This window comes from Gossypium hirsutum, chromosome D12 (genome assembly GCF_007990345.1).
Source record: "Gossypium hirsutum isolate 1008001.06 chromosome D12, Gossypium_hirsutum_v2.1, whole genome shotgun sequence".
Taxonomy (NCBI): Eukaryota; Viridiplantae; Streptophyta; class Magnoliopsida; order Malvales; family Malvaceae; genus Gossypium; species Gossypium hirsutum.
The window spans coordinates 50,720,789-50,739,559 of NC_053448.1; the positions used below are offsets into that span (position 1 = coordinate 50,720,789).

Genomic DNA, 18,771 nt, shown 5'->3' on the forward strand with positions numbered 1-18,771 from the left:
ATTAGTTTATATCCTAAAATTTAGAAGGAAAATCGATTTAGAAGGAAGAAAATGTGTAAAAAAAATTATTGAATTTTTATAATTCTTAAAATTACATTTAAAAATTAAAATTATTTGTCTAGAAGTAGGAGTAAACTACAGTACAATTTACGCTTATGTTATACTTTTATCTCGTAGCAAATGCATCGTCTTGGAAAACTTGATGATGAAATTGAACATTTGGGTTCAAGAAAACCATTGCTTGGAATTAGACCGAGAAAGCAACCCTCCAACAACAATTACCCAGAATTTAAGCTCTAAAAACCTTAAACCTTTGCTTACAGTTTGGTCAACCATTTAAATGATAATCATGCTTTTCACTTTACTTTTGGCTTATCTGGATTGCGTAATACACTTTATAACGCATAAATAACAAACACTATTCTTTTCATTGAACTGGCATTTGGGTGATGAGTCATTCCAACCATAAAATACAAAGACAACAAGCCCTGAACCTATATCACGACATGAGAAATAAAAATGCTGGAAACCCAAATATAACAGAGTCTAAAAGTTAGGAAATTCAATCTCAGACCCACATCTCTTCCCTTTAGGAAAAACGGGGCATTCAATGAGGTTGGACCCTGATTTGTCTAGGCATAGATACACCTGGTAAAGTTGGCTGTTCCCTGATGAATCTTCATTGCACTCTATCCAAGGTGTATACCCACTTCCTTCTTTTATAGCATCTTTAATGTTCTCCAAACTGTAACTACTTCCATCTGGCTCGATTCCTGCAATACCCAGAATTTTTTTTTATTGTAACAAATACTGCAGCAAATAAAGCTAATATGAATAGGAAGTTTTGAGTTTTTATGGATTACCAGCAGCTTTAAGAGCTCTAAGGAGATTGGCTTGTTGCTTTAAGCCGAGTGTAGTTTCGAAGTAGCTATGTTGATCAAAGACAGACTCGGAACAGGTACCATGTTTCTCCCATTCATGTGACCAAAAGCTTTCCCCATCGTTGCTTGGACAAGACAATGATGGCCAGTTCTTTCTCATGTTACTGATGAGGTCTGAAATCTACGTGTCAACAGGAGCCAAGATGAAATTATAAAATTTCAGGGAGCTAAAACTAAAAATATTTAAATTAAATTATTTATTTTTTGAAGGGCCAAAATTTGAATATTTTCATGTTTAAATTTAATGTTTTACGTTTTGGAAGGCCTAAAATAAGAATTATACCATTTGGCTAAGGGCAAGAACATGCCTATGAATCAATTTTTCTATATATTTAACACTATACCTCCATTTTTATGACCAAATATGTGTAAGACAAGAATACTTGAAAAGTTGTAGCAACAGAAGTTGCTAAAAATTAAGAAAAAGATGGTAATATATAGGAAGATGAGCAAGGGAAAGATTCCCAAGACCAAGAAGGGTTAATATATTATTACTTTAAAAAATTACAATCAATTTATCAGCCTGTTTTGTAATTTCATATTGTGACTGCTATTTAAATTTCCACTAGGAAGAACAATAATAATAAGATGAAGATTATACCTTAGATGCGTCAAAGGGGTTGTTAGAATCACAATTTTGAGGGTATGACCCATCATTGTAATTAGGCCAAAGTCCATGAATGCTAAAATCAGCAGCAGGCTTCCCTGTTGTAGGGTAACAACAACTGTTCTTGTCTGAGTCACAGTAAGCCCCTGGCCACTGCAAGTACATAAAAACAAATGAAAAACAATAGAATCCAAAAAAGAAAAAAGAGGAGGAAAAATCCTTGTTTCTTAACAATCAAACAACTCACTTGTTGAACAAAGTAGAAAAAATCAAAATCCTGGGAAGCACAGAGAAGTGCCAGAGACTGCAAAACCAGAAGATAGATAAGAAGTAAACACTTGGACTCCATTGTGTTTTACTTGATAATGTTGGAAGAGTTGAGAATGATTAAACGGGTTTTATAAGGTTAAATGGAAGGTTTAAGGTATGGAATCAGGAGGCGGATATCCTGAACAGATCCTTTGTTAGTTACAAAATCTGTATATCATGTAACGTTTGTCCGCTCATTTTCATGTTCATACTAAGCCTTTTCATTTTATGGTATGAATCCGGTTAGACATTTTACTTCCTTTTTTTGTTTTCTGCTATATATATATATATATATATTGACTCATTGATTTGGACAGCACAGCAATATTCAAACATTTAATGTTGAGATGGATGTTTTTATCCATCAATCTTACTATTGAGTTGAATGGTTAAAATTATATGAATAAGATTAACTTTTCTTTTGACAAAATATAAAAGAGTATTAATTACAAAATAATACTAATATCAGTAAGACTTGGCATCAAGAGCCGTCTATTTAATTTTTGTATTGGCTTAATTTTCAACGGGTAGTTCATTTATCAATTCGACTAGAATATGAAGAGCAAAATTTACATATTTTAGTATATTTTTAATTTTCACATGCCAATCAAATTTGCATAATTCTTAAATTCTTAAAATCAAATCTCTATTCTGTTGACTTTTGATATCTCCTTGAATCCCCTTGATAGCTAGAATTCAGTCCGTTTCAATAATAACTCTATCCCATCATCCCAAGCTACTCAAATACCATCATAGATAGCCCAAAATTTTACTTACTCTACATCACATCTTCAATGTTACCTCCTATCCCACGTCCATCAGCATAGTGGTGATTAATAAAACAGAGGAATAAACAAAAATCACACTTCTAAAATTAAGTACAAGATGAAAAATTAGAAGCAAAATCAACATTATTAATTTAACAAATCGGAAATCAAAATTTAAGAAAGTGAGATGGTGACACTTGGGAGCAGATGGCAAAGCAGGTAATGGGAATCGACCATATTTTTTGTACATCGGAAGTGCCAATTAATGATTGGTTGAGAGTTGAAAGTATGATGTTTTTTATTTAATGTGCAGCTGTATCTGCAAATGCCTTCACACATTCACGGATTTAAGAATTCCACTCTAACCCATGTGAAGTAGACAGGTGTCTTTTCAGTTTTCAGAAAAAATACAGAGCATCTCTGCACTTTGGTGATTGGAAATTCAATTGATATAAAGTCCACGTTTTATTATTATTATTTTAAGTTTCTTTTCTCTTTACTATTGCTGTCGAGTTTGTTAGTATTAATCAACTCCTCCAAACAATCTTATCATTATTATTTGGGTGAAATTTTCAAACAGTCATCCAGTAATTGATTGAATCTCAACGAAAGTATTGTCTCACAAAAGAATGTTTTGTTTCTTGTGCTGTACCAAAGGCCAACGTGTCATGAGTTACTACCCTGGGAACTTGATTCACATAGTCATTTCTCTTCTGAATTCCCTCCAAACTCTTACAATACCAACCCGGTTCCCATTCGAACCCCCAACACCTCTAAGCTCACTAAGATATTTATTTACATAACATTTTATTCATTCATTTTAAATCACATATGCATATACATAATATTTTCAATTTACATATTCACTTTCATATAATATATTTGATATATCACATATATCACTTCGTATCACATTACTTATTCATTTTGAATTACATAACAACATGCACTATATCTTCACTTCATATATTAATTCACGTGAACATTAACATATCACATATTTACAATACTTTACACTTTAAATTTTAATTCACTTTCATAAAACACTTTACTTAAATATTTATTTCACTATTTTAGCACGCTTAGTAATTTTTGGAAACTTTACAATTTAATCCCTAAATTCATGAAAAAAACAAAATTTATTTTTATAACACTTTAATGTCACTTTTCATTTCGTTTAAACCTTTAATCACAATATTTATTTCAAATATCAAATTTTACACTCTTTATAATTTAGTCCTATCTATAGTAATTTAACTATTCTACAGATGCTCATTTATCAATCAATGATAAATAAATAATTTTTCACTCTTTATGATTTTATCCTTAGTTTCATAAGATTCACTGTAACACCCTAATCCCGAATACGGAGTACTCGAATACTAAGGTGCTACATTAGGTCACCAGAGCAACCCAACAAAATTTTCAAATAATTTTAAACATTGAAATACATTTTATACAAGAGAAAATACCATACATAGTTATACTAAAAATAGTAATAAAAGTAGTTATACAAAACATGTGAAGCTCCAATATCATCGTATAGCAAAATAGTCAAAATAACAAAAATGATAAATGAGTTACAGACCTACAAAAAAATACAAGTAAGGCCTTAGGAATACAATGCCCACTAATAGATAAGGTACTGTACTCTGAATACGTGATACTAGGAGTCTCTTATCGGTGATATTCCTCGGACAAGAACAAAAGTCTACAAATCTGAACATTAAGACAATTTGAAGGCTGAGCTTTACAGGCTCAATGGCACACAACAAATCTACCATACTTCAAGCAATTCATAAATATAAGCATGCAAATTAAATGTATACATAGAAACATGACATGAGTATCAAATAATTAAATCACGAGTCACTAAATCTACATAACCAAATCACTTGCATATCAAACTTGCCAAACTTGTTAGATTGCACATACTACTCAAATAATCTGGTATCCGGATAGTCCCACGCCACTCATGGCCGCTAGTTAGGTTAGAGCCCAAAGGTTGAGCACAAACAAAGCATCAAACATATAATCACAAATATACAACCATGACATTTGAGTCTCATACTCGTTTCAACTTGCTTATCATTCCAACTAAAATATTAACTAATGAGATGTGACAGTATGCTACCTTGACATTCTGACCTTTTCTCATTCAAAAATTAATAACTCTTAATATATAATTCTAAATCGAGCATCGTTTGTTTTAAACAAAACTAGACTTCTGTACGATTATAGAGATATAAGACTCACTTCCTATTTTATCTTATGAAATTTTTGGTTGGTAATTTTTCAAATTCATTGCTAAATCTGTTTTATAAAAATTCTACTGCTAGATTTTTATGACCTTTCAACACTTAAAAATTAATATCTTTTAAAATACAAATCAAAATTAATCTTTGTTTGTTCTAAACGAAACTAGACTGACTCACGGTTACAATGATGTATAGATTACTTCTTAATTATTTTTACAGAATTTATGGCGAATTTTTAAACTTACTGTTCATGTAATAATTTGTTTATGGTAGATTTCACATCTAAGTTTTTAGCGACATTTTAAATCATCCAAACATGATTTCCACCCAAAGACATATAACATGCATGCATTATCACTCAAGCATCATATTTATGACTTATCAAGAAGCATAGAAGAGTTAGAGGGTACCACCTTAATGGAAGAACACCAACAAAGTTTCTTGCCTAGCTCTCCACTTTGCCTTTACCCTTAACTTTAGAAGATTCACCACCCTCTTTAACTAATAACCATGTAACACAAGATTTCCCACAAAAAAAAAGAGTTGATAGGATGCAAAAATAATTATTTTAAATAAATAAATAATATATGAGAATATGGGTAGAGATTTCCTCAAACTCAAACCCTCTCAAATACCCAAAAACCTTCACCTTCATCCTTAATGAACATAGATATTTTATTTTCATGGAACTTTTAAAAAAAGCTAGATCAAGTGTAACAACCTGATTTTTAATGGCGTCGGAAACAGTGGTTCGAGACCACCAAATTTGATGAGTAAGCTCGTAAATTTTATTATTTAGTATTTATGAGTCAAATGTGATTTTAGAAAGACTTTTGAAATAGTGAATTGTGTTTTAGAATGAATTATTAGGTTAATTGGTTTCGAAAATGAGGTATCGAGACCTCGATTCTATAAACCGAGCCGTAAATATTTCTATAAATATTTACAAAGTGTCATTAAGGTATTATTAAAGTTTCGTTAGAAAATTTTAACGTTTTGATAGTTAATTAAATAAAAAGGACTAAATTGAAAATTGTGCAAAACTTGCTAACTAAAGAAAAGGTAATTGGCTTAAATGATAAATAAGGAGGACCTAAAAAGAAAATTAGCCCAAGGAGGATGGCTGAGGCGGCATAAGCACAGGAAAGAAACAAAATAAGATGAGTTAGAGGTAAAATGGTCATTTGGTGAAAATTAATAAAATAAAACAATGACCAAATTGAATTCTAGACATTTCTTCACCAAATTTTCAGTCCAAAAACGTCATAGGGGAACCTTGAAGCTGATTTTTATATTTATTTTTATCATGTAAGTTCAATTCTTGTTTTTTCTTGAAGTTTTTGTATTTTTAAGACTTTTACAATTAGGTCCAACTATCTATTTTATTAGTTTTTGATTTTATTGGAAATTTTGAAAGTTACCGTTGATGGGTGCTGGATTTTTTTGATGAAATAAGATGGAATTCAAGCGTTAATTTTGTTATATGATGATTTTATCAAGTGATTTTGATAGGTATTGATTTTAGGACCAAATTGTGAAAAGATTAAATATTAGGATTTGATATTGAAATTTTGAATATCAAGAGATGTTTAATGCCTAGAATATTTAGACAAATTATCAATTGAGAAAAATTAGCTCATTTGGTAGACTAATTAGTGAGGGACTAAATTGCAAAAGTGGTGAAAGTTGGGGTAATTGTGTAAATTCAAAAATTAAGGGGTATTAATTTAGAAATGAATTGAAACTAAAATATATGCTAATTAATGGATAAATTTATATTTTAGATCAAGAGCCCGTAAATAATCGTGAAAAAGGAAAATTAGCAGAATAGTCCATGAACTACTACAAATCTTACAATTCAACCCAGGTAAGTTCGTGTAACAGCCCGGTTTAAGCTAAATCAGGACAATGATTTCGAAACCACAAACTTGAAGAATTAAAATTATTTTAATATTATTTTTTGTATTTACAACATGTTATTTGATATGTGTGAAAATTTCGTGATTTAATTTTACCAACTGGTTAGTTAATTTGATAAAAGGACTAAATCGCGTAAAATGTAAAAGTGGCACACTAATTGTTTAATTATTTATTTGCTATGATTAATTAAATGTGAGGTCCTTATTATGTGATTAGACCATAAAGGAGATAGTGGATTTTAATGGCTTGGCATTTGTGTAATTATTAATGTTTTAAAAGGTTAAAATAGTAAAAAGGTAATTAAAGTTAAATTAAAATAAAACAAATTAGGTTGTCATCTTTCTTTCATCATTTTGAACCGAAAGTAAAAGCTTGGGAAGCCATTTTTGGAGTTTTTGCATTCGGCAATCTTGTATGCCTGATTAGGGTATGTTTTGAGCTTGATTTTTTTTATGATTTTTACGTTTTTGAGATCGTTGCTTCGTATACTAGCTAGCCCGTGTTTTAATTTTCGAATTTTTTTATGATTTTGTGAAATTTCATTGATGAATATTCAAGCTTTTTGATGTTTGATGATGAAAAATAAATATTTGATATTAGATTATTATGTTTTATTAAGTGATTTTTGATAAAAATATTTATTAAGGATTAAATTGTAAAAATTGTAAATTGAGGAGTTAAGATGTGAACTAAATAGAATTTATGGATTGCTATGGACATAGGGAAGATTCGGCCAAGCATGAGTATATTGAAATTTTGTATATTTTCTGTTATTTTGAAATAGGGACTAAATTATAAAAATGTGAAATTTTGGGGGCAAAAGTGTAAACATGCCCAAATGTGTGTTTTGGATTAAATTGAACATAGTAATGATTTAATAAGCTAAATTTGATATTATATAGATCAAGAAAAGTGGAATTCGGACCTAGATCGGGGAAAAACTAAAGTTATCGACTAAACGACTCGATTCGCCGTCTTAGCATTCCAGGTAAGTTCGTACGCGTTAAACATTGTTACAATTATGCTTTTAATGCTTTGTTATTGCATAAATTGTATACACGAGAATACGATCACGTTTAACGATAAATCGGCTATGTTTAGCACTTAGTATGAAATTTGAGATAACTTCGGCTATTTATGGCACTTAGTGTGCGATTTGAAATAGCTTCGGCTATATATGGCACTTAGTGTACGAGAATGAGATAGTTTCGGCTATGTAAGGCACTTAGTGTGCGAGATTATAATAGCTTCGGCTATACAATGGCAATTAGTGTACGAAACATTGAGTGTTCGATAATGTTACGAGAAGGTTTAAGTTCGTTATGAATTTGTATAGGTATATACAAGTAAGTAGGAAGTTCAAATAGAAAAGGGTAAGATTTTGCACATAAGTATATGAATAAGCTTATGAAAGGTTTGATATTATCATGAGTTATACATTAATTGTTCAAATTACTGATTTGTGTTTTATGAACTGTTGAGTATATTTAGTACGAACTTACTAAGCTTTGTAGCTTATCATGTTTGTTTTTCCAGTGTTATATAGATTTTGAAAGCTAGCTCGAGTTCGGGAATTGTTCAGGAACATTGTCACACTATCAATCACTATTTCGGTACCTTATAAATTTCTACTTTCGACTTATGGCATGTATAGGCTAATTTCAATATGGTACATTTTGATTAGTGTATATATAGCCATACAAAAATGGCTTAATAATACTGTTAATGTTTGTGGATATTATGCCATGTATTGAGCTCATTTTTTAAGTATGTTATATAGTATATAATTGTGTGATACTAAGTATGTCCAAATAAGTTTGCCGATTTCGCTTCTTAATGTTCGGATATGAATATTAAGTCATGCTACAAATGTGTTTCAAAGACATTAAAATGTGGTTATTTCGCATATTACTATGATATTCAAATGTGGTTGTTTTTATATGTTATAATGTTGTCCATTTTGAGCATATTAATGTTGTCCAATTTGATGTATAAATGCTGTCCAAAACAGGATAGGTTACTTATGTTTGTATTATGTTGCATAGTTAGTAATTTGTTAATGAAATAAATGTATACAAATAGATGTTTTGATATTTGCTCGGTATATGATATGTACTGATAAATGTTTAAAAATGTTTTAAGTATTTGAATGATATAAAATTTTGATTAGTTAAATGGTAATGAAAGGGTTGAAATTCGAAACATGATTTGGAAATGTAATTTAATTAGTAAAGCATGATTGATATTTGGTGTGGACTGTTAATGACCTATGTTTTAACGAATAAATTGTTTTGATCATTAGGTGAGATAAATTAGGGTTTAAATATATATATACATACACATTACACATATTTATATACAGCTATGGTATTTGGTTCATTTTGTTAAGTATGAGATTTTGATATTTAGTAATGCTTCGTAACCCTAATCTGATGACGGATACGGGTTAGGGGTGTTACAGTTCGTATGGTTAAACTTTAATGTTTATTTATTAAATTAATGAATGGTATTATGTATTTAGTCATATTTATTGTTGAAAATAAGATTATTGTTAAAAATAAGAAATTGAATTGAATGTTCAAAATGAGTGGAACGCGGGATTGAGTACAATTGTTTGTGGCAAAGGATGAATTGACGGTAAAATGCAAAGGATGAATTGACGGCAAATGTACCCAAGTAAATCGAGGTTCAGCATTAGTTGCAAACTTTCGTGTTTACTTTCCGTTTAGCTCTCACGAGTTTCTATTAGCTCATATGAGTTTTTGTTTAACCCTGATGGGTTTTCGTTCAACTCCTATGAGCTTCCGTTAAACCCTTTATGCTTTCTGTTAGCACTTATATGCTTTAGTGCAGCTTTCGGGCTTCTGAATACGATGTACTCATATCTGTAAGCCGTTCTCCGATTCAGGAGAATGTATAATTAATTTACTATTAAATTTATTATATCAAGTTCAATAAGATCTATGTTTAACCTATCGAACTTACTAAGCTTCATTAAGCTTACTCGTGTTGTTTATTGTCCTTGTAGATTAACGTGAGGTCGGGAGATCGGATCAACACATCAAGCCTCACTACTCAACTTTATCCGGTAGTTTTTGCAATGTATATTTTGGTTTATATGACATGTATAGGGTTGTAATGGTTTTAAGTAAAGTTGGTTTGTGTAAATATTAAGAGTTATATTTTGTTTATATTTCAAATCAACTTATATGAGTATGGACTAATCTTCTATGAAGTATCCTTGAAATGTTTAGATGATGGTTAATTAATAGGAATATTGAGACATGGTTTGAACTATTGAATTTAGTAAAATATGCACATAGGTGTAAGAAGTTAACTTGGTAAGTTAAGATATTTTAATATATGTGATGATATGTTAGTTATAAAAACTTGATATTGGCTTGAATTGAAGGTCTTGTTGTGATTTGTGAGTGTGGAAATGGTTGTGCATAGGTTAATATCAAGATTGTGTGAGAAATGTGGCCTTAAAAGAGCCTATTTTCGTCCACTCGGGTAGAGACACGAGCGTGTGTCTCAGTTGTGTGTGACACACGGCCTAGCACATGGGTGTGTGGTCTGGCCATGTGTCCCCTGCATCTTAAAATTTCGAAACAAAATGCCTAGGTTTTTGCACACGGCCTAGCATACGGGCGTGCGGCTTGGCTGTGTGACCCCTACACCTTACACACGGCCTAGCACACGGGCGTGTGGCTTGACCGTGTGACCCAAGTCAGAAAGTTACACGGGTATGGACATGGGCTGGGACACGGCCATGTGCCTCACATCGTATGCCCACACGGCCGTCCAAACAGGCGTGTGTTCTTTGTACTTAAGAAAATTTTTGAGATTTTGCAAAAAATTCCCTGAGTATCTGGTTTAGTCCCGATTCACTTCTAAGGCATATATTGGGCCTCGAGGGTTCATACAAGAGACAATATGCGTATTTTATGATTGGGTTTTGATATGTTTATTAAATGTTATAAAATGTTCGTGTAACAGTCCAATTTTCAGTGGTGTTGGAAACAATGGTTCGAGACCACTAAATCCGACAACTGAGCTCGTAAATTTTATTATATAGTATTTATGAGTCGATTATGAATTTAGGAAGGCTTATGAATTAGTGAATTATGCTTTAGAAATATTTGATAGATGAATTGGTTTTGAAAACGAGGTATCGAGACCTCGATTTTATAAATCGAGCTGTAAATATTTTTATAAATATTTACGAAGTGTCATTAAGGTAGTATTAAAGTTTTGTTAGAAAATTTTAACGTTTCGATAGTTAATTAACTAAAAAGAACTAAATTGAAAAAGGTGCAAAACTTGCTAATTAAAGAAATAGTGATTGAATGACTTAATTAATGAACAAAGGAGGACTTAAGGAGCAATTATGCCTAACATAAAGGCATGAGGCGGCATAAGCAGAAAAGAAAACAAAAATCATGTGATTAAAGGGTAAAATTGTAAATTTTGTGAAATTAACTTAAATAAATTGAATTCTAAACTTTTCTAGGCTATTCTTCTTCTAATTTTTGGTCCAAAAACGCCATTGAAGGTCCTCTAAACTGTTTTTTCATATTTTTGCATCATGTGAGTTCAATTCTTGCTCTTTTCTTATAATTTTTGTGTTTTTAAGACTTTTACAATTAGGTCCAAATATTTAATTCATTAGTTTTTTATTCTATGGGTAATTTTGAAAGTTACCATTGATGAGTGCTGGATGTTTATATGAATTAACATGGATTTGAAGTTTTAATTTTTTATATAAAGATTTTATCAAGTAATTTCGATAGAAATTTATTTTCGGACCAAATTGTGAAAAAGATTAAATATTAGGGTTTGGTATTAAATTTTGTTTATTAAAGGCTGTGTACTAGCTTATAATATTTAGATAGAGTGTTATTTAAGAAAATTTTGCTCATTTGATGAGTTAATTGGTGAAGGACTAAATTGTAAAAATTGTAAAAGTTGGGGTAATTGTGTAATTTTGAAATTTGAAGGTTATAAATTGTGAAGTGGACTGAAATTGAAATATATGCTAATGAATGAAAAATTTTACATTCTAGATCAAGAGCTCGTAGGTCAACGAGAAAAAAAGAAATTAGCCGAGTAATCTCTGAACTACTACCAATTTTACAATCCAACCCAGGTAAGTTCATATGGTTGAAATTTCATGATTATTTGTTAATTTAGGAATGATATAATATATTTATTCATATTTTTTTGTTGAAATTAAGATTATTGTAAAAGTATGAAAATTGAATTGAATGTTTAAAACGAGTAGAACGCAGGATTGAGTACGATCATTCCGTGGCAATGAATGAATTGAAGGATAAAACCATGGTTGGACCATGGCAATGTTTAAATGTAAGATCATAGTTGGGCTATGGCGTTTTAATGAAAAGACCATAATTGGGTTATGGCACATTGAACGTAAGACCATGGTTGGACCATGGTAGTATAAATACATGTGTAAGACCATAGCTGGACTATAGCATTCTGATGATAAGACCATAACTGAGTTATGTCACTAAAAATGTAAGACCATGGCAATGTATGTGTAAGACCATAGTTGGACTATGGCACAAAACAAAAAGAACGATGTACTCATATCCGTAAGTCGTTCTTCGATTCAATAAGAAATGGTAAGAGACTTATGTGATTGAATTGAAAGATTTATATATTATTATTGATATTGATCTGAAGGAAGTGTGTTTATTGATTATATTGTATTTGACAGGGAAAATGTATGATTTATTTACAATTTAATTTATTATATTATATTATGTTCGGTAAGATCAATGTTTAACCTATTAAACTTACTAAGCTTCATTAAGCTTACTCGTGTTATAATGTTCTTGTAGATTAACGTGTAGTCGGAAGATTGGATCAACACATCAAGCTACACTATCCAGTTTATTCCAGTAGTTTTTGCAATGTAAATTTTGGTTTATATGTCATGTATAGGGTTGGTTTGGCAATGGAATAGATTGAATTGTGGTTGTGAATATTAAATGTTTGAATGTATGTAATTAGTAGTAGAATTTGATAAATCAAATGAGTTAAATAGGTAGGTATAAGTAAATAAAATATTGTGATGTTATGTTATGTTGAGAACATGTTTTAGCTTGTATTGATTGCTTGGTTGGGATATATTGGTGTATGTGAATGTTGAGTACAGATTAATGTCAAAATGGGTGAGAAAAGTGGCCTTAAAATAGCCTATTTTTGTTCACACCGGTGTGTGTCTCAGCCGTGTGTGACGCACGGCCTGGCACATGGGCGTATAGTTTGCCCGTGTGTCCCCTGCACCTTGAATTTCAAAACAGAATACCCAGGTTTTTACACACGGCCTAGCACACGGGCGTGTGGTTGGCCGTGTGACCCAAGTCAGAGAATTACACGGTTAAGGACACAGGCTGGGACACGACCGTGTGCATCATATCAAATGCCCACACGACTTAAGACACGGACGTGTCTCCTCACACGACCGGCCACACGGGTAGGGGTGAGAAAAACTCGATTTGACTCGAAAAAATCGAAAAAAAATTCTAATTTCGAGTTAAACAAATTGAGTTATTCGAGTTAATCGAGTTATTCGAATCAACTCGATTTTTTTTTCGAATTTCGAGTTCGAATCGAGTTGAGTTTTCAAATTCGAATAACTCGAATAACTCGAATAATTCGAATAATTCGAATATCAAATTATAATATTTTACATTTTTACTCCAAACTCCTAAACCTTTTTACTTTTCCCTCAAAACTTTTACTCCTTCCCACTTTCCCCCCAAAACTTTTACTCCCCTCCCAACCCCCCAATCTACCCAAAATCCATTTCCCACCAAAATTTTACTCTCCTATTTATTTTTTCTCAAAATTTTACTCCCAAAACCCCTAAAACCTTTTATTTTCTCTCAAAATTTTTACTCCTTCCCACTTTTCCCCTAAAACTTTTATTTCTTTCCAATCCCACCTCCCATCTACCCCAAACCCTCCCCCCTTCAATTTTTTTTTAAATATTTTTCCTCCAAAATTTTACTCCCCCTATTTACTTTCCCTCAAACTTTTATTCTCCAAAACTTTTTTATTTTCCCCCTAAACTTTTACTTCTCACCCTTTACCCTCAAATAAAAAATCAAAATTATCCAAAAAAAAATTCACTAAACATAAATAGTAATAATTTTATTTATATCTACTATTTATATTATTAAATTAAATTTCACATTTTATATTATTTATATTATTTATATTATTGAATTGTTTAGTCATATTGAATATTTATATTAAAATTGAATTATTAATTATGCCATAAAATATTCGTGTTAAAATTTTATATTGGTATCAATTTCACATTTTATTTTTAAAATAACTTTTATTAAAAAAATCATATTTTTACATTTAATATATTTTTTAATTCCAAAATACATAATGACAAGAATCTGAAGATAATTGAAACAACTACGCAAGCAAAAAAGCTAACCAATATATAAAAAATTAATAAATAAATTATGAGGTGATGAAAGTTAATAAAAAATTTGATTAAGGTGGGTGACAGTGGTTACAAGGATCCAAAATTATTTTTTAAAATTTAACTCGAACAAATATATTCGATTCGATTCGAATTCCATCTCACTCGACTCGATTCGAGAAAACTTCAAATAAAGTTAGGATGATAAAATGAGATTCGAAAACTTGATTAACTCGAAAATTTTTGATTCGATTCGATCGAATGCTCACCCCTACACACGGGTGTGTGTCCCTTGCTTTTAAGAAAATTTTTGAGATTTTGGGAAAAATTCCCTGAATACCCGGTTTAGTCCCGATTCACTTCTAAGGTGAATATTGGGCTTCGAGGGTCCATCTAAAGGACAATATGAGTGTTATATGATTGATTCTTAATATGTGTAACAAAGGTTGGAAAATGTCCGTATTTAATTCGTAAAGTTTGGTAATGCTCTGTAACATTGTTCTAGTGACGGATAAGGATTACAGGTGTTACAGTTCGTATTTATTCCGTAAGGTCCGGTAATGTCCCATAACTCTATTCCGGTGACGGATAAGGGTTAGGGGTGTTACATCAAGACCTTACCTTCTTTGAGATTTGGAGAATAAAAATGGTGAGAACTCACTCAAATCTTTCTCCTTTTATACGGTTTGCTAAGGGAAATAGATGGAAAGAAGAAAAAAAATGAAGAAATGTAAAAAGAAAAAAATAGGGTGATTATAATATAGGGAAAAATGAGGACAAATCCACTTTATCCCATACCTCAATCTGCCAAGCCATCTTTTCCCATTAATTGGGAGAAGACTTTTATTCAAAAATGGTAAAATCACCATATTAGCCATCCATCTTCCCTCTACTTCACACAAGCTTCCCAACATCCTTAATTTCTTATAAAAAGGTCCAAAATCCATCCAAATTAATTCCAACAAGACTCAATCCCAAAATAAATTTATTCATCGCCAACCCAAGTCAACGCTCGAATGTTGACTTGAGAATTTGGGGTCGTTACATTCACTAATCACTAAATTGTCACTTTATCATTTCTTACATTACTAACATACCTTTAATAACATATTCACTACTAAATTCAACATGCATATTCAATAATCTTAATAATATCTTATTTAATTATTTCATATTAAAATTTAAATACTCAAATATTCAAATTAAAATAAACTAGCTTGAATTCAATTAAGTACTTACCTATTTTTTTTCACTTGAAATTAACCTTTCTCTTCACTTTTCCAAGCTTTCCCTTCACTCTTATCTTTATCCAAGTTGTTCCCATGATTGAAAATATTTCCATAGCTCTCTAGGATATGAAATTAAACTATGGTTTTAAAGAAAAATTCAAGAAAAATGCATGGGAGATTTTCCTTTTTTTTTTTTCTTTCTTTCCTTCCTTCTTTTCTTTCCTTTCTTTCCCTTTTATTTTTGCTGCCCCAAGTTATTGTCATTCAGCCTTTCAATTGTGTAGAAAATTCTACACTTTTTTTATTTTTCAATTTAGTCCATTTATTCCATCATCCAATCAAATTTCAACACTTTCAACCTTAATTTCCATAAATTTCCACAAACTTTCCACCTTATTAGCTATGAAATTTTAATCCCAACATTATGTCTCTAAATATCAATCAAATATGGAAAATTTGCATTTAGGCCCCTTCTCTATAAAATGATAAATTGCACTTTAGTCCTTGTACTTTTCCACTTGATTCAATTTAATTTCTATCTCAATTTCCAACTCCACTTATCAATACTGTTAGGGATCGACTCGTATAAATAACGAGATAATAAAAATGGAAAAGACCAAACACAAATATTTTACGTGGAAAACATTCAAAGAGGGAAAACCACAGACAAAAAAGGCTTTGACTTTTCACTAAACGAGTAAACATACGAGAGTACAACATGGAGAAAATTAACCTAAATGTACTAAACGTGCATTACCCAAAACCCCGATTACAAAGCTCAAAATCCCAAAGAGCAAACTGGTAAACAAAACCCTAAATCTCATAGGGCACTCACAAAATGGGTATAAAATACTCTCCATAATTACCAAGAAACTCTCATCAAAACTCATATGTGACTACATCTTGTTGCCCTCAAGAAAAGCCCTTACTGATTGATATATCAAAATAGGAATACAAGGCCTCTTTGAATAGGCTAAGATTAGAGTTCTAATCATACTAAAATATCCCTAGAATAATCAGAGTCTAATTGGGAGAAGAAGTCCTACTTGAAGTCTAAAACGCGGTTGCTAAATAGGAGAACATGTCGTGACGTCACAACGTCCCATTCGCCAATGTGAAAATTGAATGTCCATAATGACAATGAATTGCAAAGAAAGAGAAAAAAGAACACACATGATTTTATGTGGAAACTCTTTCAGGGAAAAAACCACGGGCAAAGGAGAAGAAAATTCACTATGTCGAATTCGAATAATACAAGAGTAGTATAGACTTGTCCTTTTATTTTAACAAGAATTTGGGTCACACAATTCTAACAGCCATGTTAGGCCTATTTTGGCCCTTCTTTGGTTGCTCGTCAATTCTCATCTAAGATGCTTGCAATGTGTCCGGTAAATGCGAGGCACACCCCACAAATACATATCCATATCATATTCATAAAAAAATAATAATTCAATTTCACCAATTTTCCAAAAATGCTCAATTTGTACTTTAGTCCTTTAACTTTAAAAAATTTGCAATTTAGTCCTTACTAAATTTCATTATTCATGCTTTCTCTCCAAATCCTTAATTCACTTTTAAAATATTTATCCTTTCTCAAAGACTAAATTTTATGGTATTACAATATTCATATATAGTTCACACAAAGTAGAACTCAAACCTGAATATAAAATTTCCAAAATCTTAATATTTTCATTAATCCAAAATCTCATATTATTATTTTCTTAATTGAATGTTTAACAAAAATGATTGTATTTTGTGCAATATTAGGGGTGATAGGATTGTCTATGTGTCAAACAAATGTTTGACAGAAACTTTAACTACTACTCCATATAAGTTAAGACTTAACGGAATGGTTGTTAAGAGTTCATTACTAATTAATATTAGATTAAATGCTATACAAAATGGTATTCTCGAAAACTCAATAAGCCCCTCGAGTATTTTACATTCAATTGAGACCTCTCACTGATAAAATTTATCAATTATGCATTATAACCATTAGATTTAACAGTTGCCATGTAACACCCCTTATCTAAACCGGTAGCAATCTTGATTTGGAGGTGCTATAATCCAATGTCTGATAAATTTTTCGATAATTTTGTAAACTACACTGCATTGCACAACTATTAGAGCTTTCTAGTTTGAAATTATTAAATAAACTATTTTGGATGCTAAATTTGAGCTTGACTATCGAAGAACAATTTATCTTCAAAATTTATGCTTGAGGTAGTTTCAATTCATTGAGTTGATTCAGGTTAAGAGCGTTAAATGACTGTTACATCCTAATGGTCTTTGTTGATGTGGCCAGTACTAATCGCTACGACAACTGTCTTAACTTTATGTTATCAATGAGCCACTATTTATTTGTTCATTTTGTTTTGCGTGTAAAATCATTAAGGGCAAATACAAAAAATACTGATATGAATGATGAAATTTTATTAAATCAATCTCTTCGAAAAATTACAAGTAATTATGACATAAACTTACACTAACAACACTAAATCTCAACAAAACAAGTCAAACCATTGATTCTCGATTTGACCAATTCGGTCCATCAATTAATTCATCCAATTCAAACATAAATTGATGAGTCATACAATACAATAATCCAACCTAAACTCAATACTTTACAACCCATCTTTATCTTTCCTAATGTTTTAGAGGCCCAAGCACCACTCTTTTTTAAAATTTTAACATACTTTTCCATCTTTTCCAACGGTTTTTTAGAGACCTAAGCAGGTTAGCAGTGCAACACTTATTTATCTTTTTTTTTTCATTTTATATTTATATAACATTTTAAAAATTAAAAAAAGAAAGAAAAATAAAAACTAAATTATATCACAACCTTAAAGACATATTAGCCTAGTCTCCCTTTCATTACCCTATCATTTTTTATTTTCTATGATCCACTCCTTTTATTCACTCTCACATGCATCTCCCATTCGTTCACCAAAAATAAGGTGTCAATAATATCACTGTGAAGTGACCCAAGATCCCAGTGAAGCTAAGCACCAAGCACAAAAAAAAAAAAGTGAAGAATCTGGTACAAAGAAGCATGACAGACGACAAAAAAACACACTAAATGAATACATTTCAAACATAATGCACTAAAATAATGTAAAATTAGAAAATTAGAAAATAATATATTTTTTAAAAGTAATAAAATTCAGGAAAAAAATACGAACAAAAAGCCGAAATACGAACAATTGGTGCCGCCTCTGCCACAGGCACCAAAGGTGCCGCCTGTGGCAGGCCCTTCTTTCAGTTTTTTTTTA

The 18,771-nt window shown here is 31.0% G+C and overlaps 1 protein-coding gene and 1 long non-coding RNA gene across 2 annotated transcripts; one reads left to right on the forward strand and one right to left on the reverse strand.

The window, feature by feature from the left end:
* Window positions 1-409: 409 nt before the first annotated feature.
* On the reverse strand, window positions 410-2,080 carry LOC107940649 (ribonuclease 1). Its single transcript, XM_016874083.2, has 4 exons — window positions 1,796-2,080; window positions 1,543-1,701; window positions 864-1,062; window positions 410-773 (listed from the first exon to the last, which is right to left on the reverse strand). Exons 1-4 carry the CDS (start codon window positions 1,895-1,897, stop codon window positions 547-549), a joined length of 687 nt encoding a protein of 228 aa, XP_016729572.1. The 5' UTR covers window positions 1,898-2,080; the 3' UTR covers window positions 410-546.
* Window positions 2,081-7,161: 5,081 nt separating this feature from the next.
* LOC107940652 (uncharacterized) lies at window positions 7,162-10,001 on the forward strand. The gene is made up of 4 exons (XR_001695492.2): window positions 7,162-7,229; window positions 7,705-7,790; window positions 8,339-8,415; window positions 9,831-10,001. It is a non-coding gene; the product is annotated as an uncharacterized lncRNA (long non-coding RNA).
* Window positions 10,002-18,771: the final 8,770 nt, after the last annotated feature.

Excerpts from the sequence above, each read along its gene's own strand:
- LOC107940649 (XM_016874083.2), bottom strand. The coding sequence starts at position 1,897 with ATGGAGTCCAAGTGTTTACTTCTTATCTATCTTCTGGTTTTGCAGTCT. Across the intron at positions 1,702-1,795 it reads TTTTCTACTTTGTTCAACAA|TGGCCAGGGGCTTACTGTGA; the intron begins GTGAGTTGTTTG and ends ATGTACTTGCAG. Across the intron at positions 1,063-1,542 it reads ACCCCTTTGACGCATCTAAG|ATTTCAGACCTCATCAGTAA; the intron begins GTATAATCTTCA and ends GTTGACACGTAG.